Here is a 14,729-nt window from a genome sequence, read left to right as displayed (position 1 = left end):
TCCTTCATAAGCTTTCCTGATGTTCAGCACTCACAGAACTTGACATGAGCTGTCAAATGGTAACAGCATTATTGAACCAGGCCAAAATTGAACCAGCTCTTAGAGACGAAAGGTTCTGCAGCCTATCACCAATATTTTGTGGCAGCCAGTCTCCGCCAAATCAAAGATTTTCCTGATGTCCTCATATGATTGTCTTCAGTAGTAAAAAGGAAAAATCAGTTAATGTATCATTGAATGACTGACATGACTGAGCAGCATCAGATACATATCTTTATGGAAAGCAAGAAGTGGTGAACTGTTATATGCAGTACATACACTGAAAGCTACAAAGAACTAATGCATTGCAGAATTAAGCAGGCATGTCTGCTTTATCTTGGGTTTGAAGTATATTACTGGGTGTAACCCTAATATGCTAAAAACTGCCCCTGCTCTAAAGACTCACCTTACCTAAATATTTCTCTTCAAGTTAGACAGAAGCACTGCACGACATAAAATCATGTCTAAATGAATTTAGTATTTATTTGTAGCTTTTAAATTGGTACTATTTACAATAAGTCTTGGAGTACAGATCACATTCAATAATTAAGCTCGGGCAGTACTGAAGTTAGATTACTAACATGTTTGCAAATTACATTTTTAAGACATAAAAAAGGAAAGAAAAATGACTGTAAAATAAATGTTTATCTTCAGTTACAAGTATCACAGGACAAGTTTGCAGAGTGCTGTAAAATCCAGTCAAAGAATGCTCCCCGGAAAGCATCCTGCCATGTGTGCCTGGAGTGATGAGATGAAGAATGTTTCAGAAACACAAGCAATGGAATTCCATGTTAAGTATGGAAAATTTAGCAGTTCAGTTATTCACAATAACCTTTCTTACACAAGCCCAATGCTAATTAATGGTCCCATTCTTCTTCTCTTTCATTGACACCCTCTTCTTCCTCTGGGAATGCTGAGTCATTCTGACTTTTCAGATGCTTAACCCCTGCAAATATAAAGATTGTATTTAAAGTCACATTTATTCAAATCGGACTGTCTGTTTAAAGAAAAATGGCCACAAAAAAATGGAAAGGTTTTTTTTAAGTGACCTCATTGGTGCTGTCTTTCATAACCTTTCAGTTCATACAAGCATTACATATTACACCTTTTGTGATAGAACAGTATTTCCCTCCATTCCAGGATTCCCAACAGCACTCCTGGGTTGAATTAGCAATGTCACACTCAATCAAGTTAAGCACCTGAAAAGATAAAATAATGGCAGATGGCTGTGGGTTCTTGGCCATCAGAATTTAGAGCTTCTGTCTAATTGTGAGCTCTGAAACGCATCTCTTGGAGAAGAGACGCAATGCAGACACAGGGCCCAAATCCTTGTATGCTTGGACTCAGCTGCTCATGAACCCTCTCCTAAATGAATTCACATTTTGTGTAAATTAGTTCGAAGATTGTGCAGGTTACTCATCCCTTGCAACATCCACAAAATTAGAACCTAACTACTCTGGGAGCTGCATCTTGCCATTGCTACAAATGTGTCACTTCCAGGCAAGTCAACAGGAGTTTTGCAATAGACTTTCGGCAAGCTATGGTCCTAGCAACGTGCTTTATCATTAGTCATATGTGAATAAAACCCACAGCACACTTTGAAAAACAAATAACTGGCTAAATCACGTTCTGATTTCATGTCTCCTAAATAGCACCTTTCATCCTAAACGTTCACAGAGTACTTCCTAGACTCTCTGTCCAGTTTTAAAATACCATGGGGGTGAACACAAAAGCAATCGTGAAGTGGACAGCATTCTGCTCAACCACAAAACAACTAGATGATGGTTGACCCTGGAAAATTTGGTAGGCTCACAAATACCCCTCCAAAAACTGTTAACAAGGCAGCTCCTGGGTCTTCCTTGTATCTATGGGTGCCTCTCTGGAAAGGTTTGACACTGGCAGTTCTGGACTCAACAAATTAAAGCACAATTCTAAAGGTGATTTAGTGCACCCAATGTGCTGTTATTCTTTCTGTTTCCCCTGCTGCTGATTACTATATTGTTATCTCTAGTTTTGCACGACCCAGCATCTGGCCAGCACCAGTAGCTGCCTGAAAAGGAATTTATTAAGCCTCCCATCAAACCTCCAGGCCAATCTTCACTGACAACCTAATCACCTCACTTGTAAAACAGTGTCTGCTCCATTGGCTGTTGAGGAAGAATTTTGTAAAGGGCAGGGCAGCTGCTACAGCTAATCAGAGGTTTCTGAAACAGCACAGGATTGGCCAAAGAGAAGGTACTGTAGGAGCAAAGATGGGTGACATCATGGGGGGAAATGGGGCACATGGCTGGCCTCATGGAGAATAGATTGAGTGGACTGTAGATTTGAGACCACAGAGAGTAAGAACTTTGGAGTTTATTGTGTCTCTGTATACGAGGTAGGACCCAGGTAAGAAGAGTCAATAGCTCTCTTAGTGCTGTGATTTAGTTTTGAGGACTAACTTGAAAACCCAACCCTTCCATTGTTTTAGTCAAAGGGGGAAAATGTGACCTCAAATTTCATGCCTATTATTCATGTCTGAAATTACTCCTTCGGGTCCAAAACAAACATAAAAGGCCTCTATGACCAGGCCTTCGCACCACCTCCCCAGCTCACAATGTGCAGTCACTATGTGGCTGGGACTGTATTTAGTTCCTGACCGAGTCTAACTCACTTGCTATGCAGACATGTAACCAATAATCAAAGCTGACATGACCGGCAGCAATACAAAGAATAAAATGTTTGCTTTAACAAAATTTTCTTCAGCAGTTGCTCCAAGAGCACAAATGTGCTTTTCCCTACCAGTCACACATACTTTCATTTGCTACCTCAGCATCCCAAAATAGCCATCCCATTGTTATAAGCCTTAGGCCTCGTCTACGCTTGCAGCAGGATGTAGAAGCTGTGTAGCTACTCACTGGACTGTGTAGCTTCAGGCGGCAGTGACAGGAGCTGACAGGGACAGGGCAGCAAGATGTTATGCTGCTAAAAATAGCAGTGCAGCTGTGGAAGGCACTGCTTGGGCATGTAGGGTTTATACCCTAAGGCTGTACACTGCTTGGCTAAGCAATGCCTCAGTCTATGCTGCTATTTATACCCAGGCAGTGTCTGTACTCTACACACCACCGTAAGTATAGACATAGCCTTAGAGGCCAAGATTTTCTGAAGTGCTCTCTGAAGAGCTCACAAGATTTTCCTCAATTTTTTGGCACCCAAGCTTGAGACACCTGAAAGGAGCCACTTTTCAGAAAGTGTTAAGGACCTGCCCGCTGAAAATCAATGGCTCAAGCTGGACACCCAAAAAATGGAAGTGTCCCCCTCCCACAAAAAATAAAAGCCCCAAAATGCTGAGTCACTTCTGAAAATCTTAGCTATCGTTATATAAAAACTTGGTGGAACATAATGAACTTTATCAAAGGGCCATATTAAGCCTATAATAGGCTCAGATCAATGTTTGTGTCACAATGGAAAAGCTTCATACTGAGACCCTTTGATAATATGAGGCGCAGAAAGCTCTAGCGCTTTACTCTTAATCTGTTACTGCTTCAGTTCCAAGATGGGACTTATTTCCCTTTCATAGCATGTGGCAATCCAGATTGTGCCCTGTCACACGTGCCACAGATACCAAAGTGAAAGAGAGCAGCTCACAGAAGCCTAGTAGTATTGTCAGTGCCATAGAGCTGGTTGGAAAGTTTCTGATGGAATGTTTTTTTCCCAATGGAAAATTCTGATTTGTCAAAAGCGAAATGTTTTGCAGAAATGTGTCAATTTCTATGAAAGTTTTGTTTCAAAGGAAAACTTTAAAAAAAAAAAGTGTTTTGATAAGGTCAGAATGGAACATTTAGATTTTCCTTTTCAAAATGACTTTTCCTTTCAATCTTATTTTATATTACATACTAGACTCTATATATAAAAAAATCAAAATCAGAATGAAATGGTTCGCTATTATCAAAGCAAAATGTTTCAATAGACCCCAAATTATTTTTTCCCCAGACTTTCATTTGGTAGGAAACTGAATTTTTTACTTTTGTTCTGTTTCATAACAGAAAAAAAATCAGAAATGAAAAATCCAGTTCCTGCCCAGCTCTAGCCATCCACAATGGCAGACAATGGCATGGTAATCCTCTTAGCATATGGTACTGTATGAAACCAACCAGTTCTAGTCTATTACTACACTAGAGTTGTTTTTCTGAAGCGTAAGGGTTAAATTGTATGGGTTGCATGAAGAGTAGACAATTACAGTCCATGGCACTTATTCAGTTTCGATAACGTAATGTGTTGTATGAGAAACACAGGTAAGGTCATTTGTCATCTTAAAAAACATGGGGACAGATACTTGTCACACTTACATTGACAGAAATCTGGAGTAGATTAATTTCAGTGGACTGAGCCGGGCATATCTGAGACCAGAATCTAGCCCATGGTTCTTAACCTGATAGCCATGTTCACACAATCCTGTATAGGTAAACATACAGATTTCACAGGCAACCTTAATTCTGGCATTTCCTAATTTTTTTTAGTAACTGACTTTGCAATCTTAATGTTTTTAATGTAATTTTTGAGGGTAATTTCCTATGTTTTTTTTAAAAAGCCAGAAAAAATAAATATCATGTGGCATCAAATTGACCACCTATGTTCATCAGCAGGGTTGGAACTATTAGATCTACCACATCGACCTCTGTAGTTACTGATAGCAATAGTAGGTTGTTATCCTCTATGTGGACCAGCACTAGAGGTAGATGGGACAGACAATTTGGCAGTGAATTTCACAGATATTTGCTGACAACTGAGGAAGGGTGAAACTCAGAAGTCTTGAGTTCAGTTGCAGGCTCTGGCATGGAGTATTCTTTAATGTCCTCTGCCTGTTCCTTCCAAGTTTGATCCCTTCTGCTTCATCCACTCCAACCTGTTCCTGTCCTGCCTCTTCCCCACCCCCGACTCCTTGCCCCAGACCCATTCTCCTTATCTAACTGGTCCCAATCTCCACTCTTTAGGCTTCTCATCCCAGTCTCCTTGCACAGCCAGTCCTAGTTTCCTCCTCCAAGCTTCCCATCTGAGTTCCACTCTCTCCCCAGTCCCAGTCTCCATGCCCTGGCAGTTCCAGTCTTCCTTCTGGCTCCCAGTCCCCTTGCCCAACCAGGCCCAGTCTCCCTTCCTGGTTCCCGCTTCTCCCCACCAACTCCCATCGCAGTTTCTCTCTTGCCCCACAAGGAGATAGGAACTGTGAGGAGACAGTGCATGCTCAGTGCGCATGGAATCTTTGAAGATGTTAACTACTAACCTGTAAAATGTCTCTACTGAGCATGTGCAAAAATATTTTTCAGAGAGGTTATAAATTGGCCAACTGTGGGTTTATTTTCACAGGAAAAGCAGAAGGCATACGCCTGACACAAAGGCCACTGCCAAATTTCACCACAGCCCTGCTCCAACACATGGGTTCAAACAGCCTCCCAAAGAGAAGAATTTTCTAGCATTGCAAAATAATGCATTTCCCCCCAGCATCATTCTGAGAAACAGCTGAACCTTTTTGGTTGAAACTTTTCCAAAATGATCAGCTTGAGGCAGACACCTGACATGAAAAAATTTACCCCAAAAAGTTAAAGTTTGGCAAAGTGGTAAACAACTTAAAACAGGGTATTGTAAGGGGTGTCAGGCAACCTTAACAGACAGTGCTACCAGCCCTGCCTCTAATATTGTCAATCAGTGCTCCATACTATGTTGTCATCTTTCCTGTTACTGTCAAGGATTATAGCACCCAAATCACTGGCAAACGGTCATTCATATTTAAATCAAGCAGGCAAATTATGGGCCTCTTCACTGGTTTAGCAGCATCACAGCACTTCTAAAAGTGCCCACAATTAACCCAGCTACTTCAACGCAGTTCTGCTTTATCTAGCATGTTTTAAACCACTTGCATCAGACTGCGTAACAGTGAGAAGTAAAAAAAAAAAAAAACCCAACATTTTAGGTGCCCACATACAACAGGGACGAGTGCTTTAGGTAAAGCCTTTAAAGAAGAGAAATACTTGTGTTCTAATTCCCCACAAATGTAGGTTTATGAGCATTCAGCTCTAACCAATGTTATGGCTTTGTAAATTCATCTCTTGCTGTTTCTCTCTGGACAAGCTATATATTACACATTTGCTATACCTGATTAATGAACACTAAGAAAAAAGATCAATCAGAAATTGCTAGGAGTCTGAATATTTAATATTGCAGGGTTGTTGTTTTTTTAAGAGATGAAACAAGAGCTATGGCTAAAAGGGAGGACACAGGACATAAGACTAGTATGATGTGGTTCCATGGAATGACATTTTGGTCAGAGTGAAGTTTATTTTTAGGGTGCAATTACATAGTGGGAGATACACTATTGAGTGAGCATTGCACACTGAACTTTTTGTTTCTCGCATAAACCTGTGTTTTTTGTAAGGAAACAATCAGTGTTAAGTGCTGATCTCCCCGACCTACAGCCCACCATAACCTTTATCACAAAGCTCATCATATTACACAATAAGCTCCAAAATATTGCACTGCAGTTTTCCAAAATGAAGGCCAGCCCATATGATCAATGGTATTACAGAATGTGTCACATAGCTACACAGTAAAACAACCTAGAGTGCAGCGATGTGCAGATGGAAAAACACCTGATAACGTCTAACCATGTTTAATAAACAGCTGCTTCCCTCTACCATGGCGCAAGTTATACTCTATGCACTGGATGTCAGGTTTTCTTGCTGCAACACAGAAACCACCAATGCCCAGCAGCTAACTGGCCCACTACTTACAACAATTCTGAGGCTGGGCAGTTCATAAGCAGGCAAAGGTCCTATTGACACAGTCAGCATTAACTTACATGAGCGAGCCAGATATTGTTGGGAAAAGTTTGGGATTGTTGCACCCCCATAAATGTTTACAAATGTTTAAAGAAACAAATTCACTTAACTGGGACTTTTTGCTTTCATGTTGTGTATTCTGGGATGTGAAAGCTTTTGTTGTGGTTGTTCAGCCTTGATGGAGGTTACATGACTTCCTTACTGTCCTAGGATGCTTCTAAAGCACCACATGGTGCAGCCTCTTAAACCACCAGGACAAAATTCTAGCTTTTTCACCTAATCTGCAATGAAGAGCCGTGACTGCAAACAATGCAGGAAGTCACAAAGCTGTGCCTATGATAGACCTCTAAGATTTCCCACCATTCCCCACAGCGGTAGCAATGGTACAAAATGTTAGGACAAGGACAAGGAGATAATATGACAGACAGTCATTCAGAGGCTGTGGGAAGAGGCCTTTAAAAGCCTCTCCAAGTTCACTTTCTAGGGCTTTTTAGATTATGTGGTTTGAACTAGCTGACTCAGCAGTAAGCCAGCAATAAGCAGATAATAAAATACTATCCTACTTCGCCAGAGATAATGCACTTTAAGTTTTCTGAACTAGTTGGGCCAATCTCTGAGTTGTGCCCATATCTATACCCAGTATCCTTTTATTTAGAAGTATCTAAATTGTTTACTAAACAATCATCTATCCGGTGATACTAGGGTAAAAGGTTTGTAACCTCGCTCACCATCACGGTCTTCACAACTGATTCCACAACTGTGTTAATTAAGTAGAAAACAAAACTGGAAAGACAAAACTAAACTCTTCTTATCCCCTCTCATTCTGATCCTAATGTAAGTTACATTAGCCATGTACTCCATACCCTCTGCCCTTTTTTAATAGTGAGAAAGAGGTACCAGAGCAGCTGCTGTTCAGGATTTATCTATATCCATCAATACAAGAATTTACCAAGGTCAAACCACAAATATAGACTCTGAAATATCACTCCGAAAAAAACAATACAATATTCATGTAATGGGCAAAATTCTAGGCAGCAGATGTTGCTCTGTACACGTGAGAGAGCTAAGATCAACACGTACAGTTATAGATTTCATAATAATTGTAAAGGGCTATGTCTGAGTGAAAAGAGAAGGAGTACTTGTGGTACCTTAGAGACTAACCAATTTATTTGAGCATAAGCTTTCGTGAGTTACAGCTCACTTCATCGGATGCATGTCTGAGTGCTGATCCATAAATGAGTCTCCCTTGGCCCCAAAGATCTGTTTTTTCAGACTGCAAATAATCCTGTGAGCTCATATTTACCCTCATGCTCTCAATCAGTTCTGCTTATATTCTGCCCTAAGATTACTTTGTTTTCACAATATGCTCTGCCCTGAGCCACTTCTCAGTTTACTTCACCCCTCTCACTCTTTGCTCTGTTGACACTCTGCCCTGAGGTTGCTTGCTCAGAGGATGTTCTGTTCTGCTTCTACTCTGGCTGCCCTAAGGTCACTCTGTTCACACTCTTCTTGCTCCATTACATTTGCTCTGTTCATTTGCTGCTCCACAGTCCCTGTGCTCAGGTTTTAAATTCTACTCAGAAACTTCACTTCTTGTAGGTGGTTTTGCTCCTTTATCATCACTCCTACAGCACTATTTCTCAATTCCACTCATAATGCCGTTCTGATTTCCCTTGCCCCTTATTTCTCTCCTGCTTCCCCAACCCAACAATCAGTTGGTGCCTCTAGGCTGCTGTGCTTTAAAATTACTTTGCTCAAACTCATTCTCTAGCCTGCACTAAAACAAAGACTGCATAAGAGCACTGTTTTTTATTTTACTTTAGTCTTCCCTTTTTCCTTTCTTTTTTTCTTAACCCCATCAGGCCAAGAAGTGTTTTAATCAACGGCTCAGATTTCACTCCAGATCATTTAATCCAATTAATGCTGATGAAAAAAGCCTGAATGCCAAACCATTTTCAGCAAGCGTACACTAATATACTTTGAACTGGTAATGCGTTTTAGATGAAATCACTGCCTCAAAGCATATTTGCGGATTCCTGATAATTTATGTGTGCAAATGAAGCAACTTTATGACATTTCCATGGTCACATCATAAAATCTGTGATGGTTAATCAGCAGCTTGACTTTTGCTTTTATATCCACCTGACCAAAGCACCAGATCAGAAGGTTAATCAGTATCACAAGATGTGAAATTACCAAAGGTTACTGTAATTATATCTGTTCTAAAAATTGGAGATAAGATCTGGAACTGATTTAATAGTGTGAGCCTAAATTAACATTGTGTACCCTGCCTCCTCCCCAGTCCTCACCCACAAAGCTCAGACGTGTTTGGATTACACTGTGGCACATTAAAAATATAATGGCTATTTGCAAAACTCAGATTTAGATCTGAGTTCATGTTTTGAACTCCTTAGTGTATAGAGGGGTGTTTGGATACAAAGTTTTGGGTTTGGGCCCATCTCTACTAGAGACATGTGGGCCAAGATTTTCAGCAATGACTAGTGATTTGAGTACCCAACATGAGACATTTTGAAGTGGCCAAATTTTCAGAGGGCAGATGCTCGGTCCTTTCTGAAAAATCAGGTTTCTTTAAATTGTCTCTAGTTGGACATTCAAAAATGGAGGCACCCAAAAATCACTTTTGAATATGTTAATCATTGTTTTTGTCAAAAAAATAATAACTGAACTATTTGAGGCAAATGGAGCACACATGTCACAACTCATTAATGCCTTTGAAGGATGTGGAATTCATTTTCTTATTTTACTTTGCTTAAAAAATGGCCCCATATCTCCACCATAGTGTACAGCTGAGGTTTGCTCTGACCCCTGAAATCAAATAACTTACAATTAAGGCATGCACTTCTGTACAGCATAGTGAACAATACAGGAAGAAAACTGAGGCACACACGGGTTAAATGACTTGGTCCAGTGTCACATAGGGCTAGATGGAGCCTTTAAGCTCAGCTCTGAGCATGAGGTGGTGTGTAGCTGTGCCACGTCAAGGGGAACACTGAAAGAGAGTCACAACTCCTTCTTTGCTTCCCCTCTTGAAAGTAACTCTTCCCCACTTGGAAACAATGTGCTCCTTGCAATGAGGCTATACCCCTGGCATGCCCTACCACTTTTCTCCCCAACCTTCCATGCCTGAGGTTTCCAAGACAGTTCTGCATGGACACCCAAGGGCTGCTGGGATTATATCCCTTTATTCCACTACAGGATTGCACAGGGCACAACCGATGCCAGTATTACAAAAGGATTTTTAGTGTTCCAACAGGAATTAGGATTTCTAGTTCCTGAATAGAAGACACTTCTGTTCTATGGAAAATAATTTAGAGGCAGAAAAATAAGTATTCTAGAAAAATCACTTTAATCTTTTTGATTTTCTGTGTTTTAGTATATCTTCAGAGGGCTAGTTACCAATACGTTCAAAGAATACACCAAAACCAAAAAAAAATTAAGTCCCTTATTAGCAATAAACTCAGTTTTATACATCATTATATTGGCTGGAGCATGCTCATTCACATGGTGCCACTTCATGTCTCAGAAGTGGAGGGTTTTGTGTGTTTGTGTGCTTGTGTTTTTTAAACACAGTTTATGAAAGCAAATTAAAATAGGTACCACATGGCCAAGGAATGAGTTTTGGGATCACAGTGGACACCAAGTGCCTCATAACAGTGATGTACTTGGTCTCTGGGTTCATTCCACCCCTCTGAATACCCGTCTAGAGAAAGAATGGGCCAGGTCCTCTGCTGTCATAAATCGGCATCACTCTACTGACTTCAGTGAAACTATGCCAATTTACATCAGCTAAGGATCTGGCCCCTCATACCTTGCCAAAGATAAATATCCCACACTCCTACCCCCAAGTACCAGGCAGTATCCATGAAAGGAGAACACAAATAGTTTACATTGGGGGAGGCAGGGAGGGGCAGGCGGGAGCATTGCAACACCTGAACGCCAATGTGGTGCATCCCTTATTCATCTCAGAAAGGCCCAGCAACAAAAACTCCCACAAAAGTCCCATTACATTCTTTGTCTTCATTTAGTAGGGCCTAGTCCAACTCCCATAAAAGTCAAAAGAAAGGCTGATCAATGTCAATGAGAAATTGGATAAGGCTTGAGCTACCTAAAAGTCTATTGTGCATCTTGAAACGCCCTACCTGGAACAAACGGTGCTTGGTGCTGAAATGGTGTATCTTTCCGCCTTGGTTTCATAAGCTGATCATCTGCCTCAGTTACTCTCTGCTGCTGTATGGTGCCTGAGGAGTGGTGATTACCATTACATTTAATAGAATCTGCCTGTTCACTGCCTGCAGATGTAACAGATGTAAAAACATAGTAATAAAAACAAAACCCCACGCACTCCTGTTATGAAAGAAATTGCTTTTTGCTCTGTTATGTGTATATACACAATAAAAGTGACAAACCTTCAGGACTTGACAAAATGTCTCAACCTAAGTGTTCCAAAATGGTTGATTTTTTGCTGCCCTCCCTGAGACCCCTTCCAGGCCTGATTTTCGGAGGCTCAGTGTGTTGCACTTTCTGAAAATCAGGCCCTTTCATGGTGTTTGAGGTAGAGCACGCAGAAACAGAGGGTCCCAAAAATCACACGCGCCTTTGGAAAATGTTGACATCTCTATACAAAGATCTGTTCTGAACCCTTAATGCACAACCTGCAGGGATATTTTAAACAAAATTATATTGGAAAATGAAAAATATCAGAAATAGTTGGGTTTTGTAAAAGTCTGTGAAAGTTGACTTAGAGCTCCACACAACCACAGCACCCTCCTACTTTAATGAGTGAACTGCACTGGGAGTTCTTGTAGGATCAGACCATTAGTTCCCTTATTCATATTTTTTAACTGTTTTCTATTCACGAGATGACACTTGAAGTAGCGTGTCAGGCTGTTTACATGCACTGACAGAGCTCAGTTTTTAGACACAAGCATATATTAACCCAGCAGCAAACGCAATCTCTTAGGCCTCTGTCTTGTCTGGCGTCAGATGAGGGAACAATGCTGAGGGCTGCTAAGCATGGTGCTTGGAAAGGTGTGATCCAGTAAGTGGAGAGGAGCGGGTGCAGCAGACTGGTGGGGGCCTGCAGGAACTGTACCAAGCAGATGGCAGGAGACACTGAGCCTCTCACGAGGAGAGCGATTGATTTCTTACCATCGTCAAGTGCATGTCTGGGCTATGGTCAGGACCAAGCCCCCCACAGCTGCCCTTGCTTTCAGGTTCTACTAAGTGCAGCTCTTAAGCACCTCGGAGCCATTACTCCGGATTGGCGGGAGGAGTGACTGAAACTCCTAAAAAATGGTGGCTAAGCATAGCAGCGCTGTCACTGGACTGTACTCAAGCATCTCTGCCCTGGCTACACCTTCTTAGGTACAGCAGTTAGTCACATTGCTCAGCCTGCTGCACATTTCTGTACACCAGGCCCAATTGTGGCAGGTGTAAAACACCTTCCTCTGTTGTTGACTTCAGTGAAAGTTGATGGCACTCAGCATTTTACAGGATCAGGCCCACTATATACAAGCCTCCTTTCACAGGTGCCAAGCATGCAGCAAGCATTCTCCTGCTCCACACCTTTCATCAGCTCAGCTGCCTGTAGGCTCCAGATCTTGCTGCTTAACTATCCTCCATTCTCCCTGCTCCAGTAAGAATTCAGGAAGAGACAGTGTATGGATTCTGCCTTCAGATACCTGGTGGTTCAGTTCATTTCCACTACTCCTCTAAAGGTCAGCAAGCATATAGGGACAGATGCTCAGCTGGTTTATACACTGAACTCAGCTTCAGTGAACTCAATAGACCTATGACAGTGACACCAGCCAAGATGCTGTCCCATAAAGTCAATGCTACTACCCAAACAGTTGCCACTGTTTATTTTAATTTTTCAGAGAGTGGAAGCATTTTTAGCATGGTGTATATCATTGAATTATTTTTTAAACAAAGATTCAAATGCTCTGTATATAAAGGTTAAATATACGTGATGTGCAAAAAAGTTCCAATTTCACATTCCAATGAAAACATTTAAAAGCCCTATAACACATTGGAAATCATTTTAATTCCACCTACATAAAATTCATAATAGTTCCATATACTTTTCTACTCTTCCAAATATTTTACATCCATGAAGTCAGGTTACATTACACTGTATATGTTGGCCAGGTTCTATATAATATAGATGCCAAATATGCATTATTGTACTTAATTTTTTCCTATGACAAAGATTTAAGAAGCACAACTCTCATCTCATTATGGTTCATGGAAAATGTTTAGTTAATTTCCCACACACCACAGTGGAAAAATATACCCTAAGCCCTTTAACCTTATTAATCATAACTCCCCTGACTAAACAGTTTAAGTTTTATCCTAGCTATATTAAGTCCTTAAATAGTTTAAGATGTACTGAAGAAAGACCCAGGCAGTTGTAAAACAGTAAATCAGGCAGCAAGAGAGGAAGTGATAGAGTTTCCCAAGTGGCTATTTTGAGCTTTCTTGTTTTCCCTTTGCATACATGACTTGCAATCTGTATCAAGGGGTTGTTCTGCAAGGTTTATTCATTTTCACTTAATTGCCTTGTTCAGGCAAACTGCCATTGCAGTCGGAGCTCAGTTGAGGGTAGCATAGTCAATGGGAGATTGACTCAGTGCTGAGTGCCAGGTTATAACTGGGTGACTTTGCAGGTTTGTAGAGAGGATGTTAAAGGAACTTTCCCTTGTGCCCTCCCTTCCTCCTCTGAGTACAAGGATGGCTTGAGTCTAGTGGCACTGCCAGCATTTGATTCCCCACAGGTTGTGTGCTTATGCCCCTACTCACTTTCGGAGCCAGGCAGAGTTGGCTCCGTTCAGGGGAAGCACACATGGGCCCTTCTTCAAGGCAGGCACAGCAGATGTGCTCCCCAGATGCTCCTGAAGGCAGCCTCGTTGTCTAAAGCACAATGCTTCCAGGAGCTCTCCTAGCGGCTGGGCAATATCACATCATCTCCTACCCTGTGCTCTATGGTGGTATCACAATTGAATCCTAAATAAGATATGTCCCTCCTGCTAGCTTTGGCCCACTGAGTCAATGGGAGTTTTGCCTGAGAAAGGACAAAGTAATACTCAATAACTTCAGGTTTTGGCCCATGATGCAGACTTAGTCATGCCACCCTTACTCAAGTGAGTCAGTGGGCTGCATGAACACAACCAGGGTTGTTACACTGTTTAAAATACAGGACTTGATCCAGCTCCTACTGAAGTCAATGGGAATTTTGCCATTTTCTTCACTGGAAAGAGGATGAAGCCTATACTTGATTTTAATTTTCAGTTACAATTAGAAATCGATTTCAAACAGCTGCAGTTTACTTACAATAAACATGTGTAAAAATGTGTGCTAACAATGCACTGGGGCCTAAAATTAGAGTTAAAAGGCACAAGTGTGTGGTTCATTGACATACAAAACCTGCATTATGGTCATTCTGGTTTAAAGTAACTAAGGAAATGCAAATTTAAGGCTCATTCCTTAACAGGTGTTGGAGTGCCTACAGATTATAGCACGTGCTATGGATTCCATGGCATTATCACCAACAAGAGCTTAGTGGATAAGGAGAGTGCCAGCTTTAAGCGTGTTAATGTTCGAGTGCATTGTAACTCAGTGACAAAAAAATGTAGGTTTAGTATAATATGGGGTCTATCCCAGTCGATCCACAGGTGCATGGGGAGGAAATGAAGTCATGCAACCAAAAGAAATTATTCAGTCACACAATCTAAGCTATCTATAGAGTCCAGCGTGTCATATACAGTGACGATAAACAAACAAAACAAACTACTGGCAAACGTGACAGTTTTATGTGGGTCACAGCTGGAGTAGCATCTCTAGAATATCATCACCATAACCCCA

General features: G+C 41.2%; 1 protein-coding gene across 1 annotated transcript in view; it reads right to left on the bottom strand.

The window, feature by feature from the left end:
• Positions 1–621: 621 nt before the first annotated feature.
• PPP1R1C (protein phosphatase 1 regulatory inhibitor subunit 1C) overlaps positions 622–14,729 on the bottom strand; it is an 83,908-nt gene continuing 69,800 nt past the window's right edge. Inside the window, exon 5 of the mRNA XM_073304757.1 lies at positions 622–982. Within this exon, the coding sequence (XP_073160858.1) occupies positions 894–982 (89 nt within the window). The 3' untranslated portion in view covers positions 622–893. The remainder of the gene's footprint in view (positions 983–14,729) is intronic.

This window comes from Lepidochelys kempii, chromosome 11, assembly GCF_965140265.1.
Source record: "Lepidochelys kempii isolate rLepKem1 chromosome 11, rLepKem1.hap2, whole genome shotgun sequence".
In the NCBI taxonomy this organism is placed as follows: Eukaryota; Metazoa; Chordata; order Testudines; family Cheloniidae; genus Lepidochelys; species Lepidochelys kempii.
This window is presented reverse-complemented; position numbering and strand designations above follow the sequence as displayed.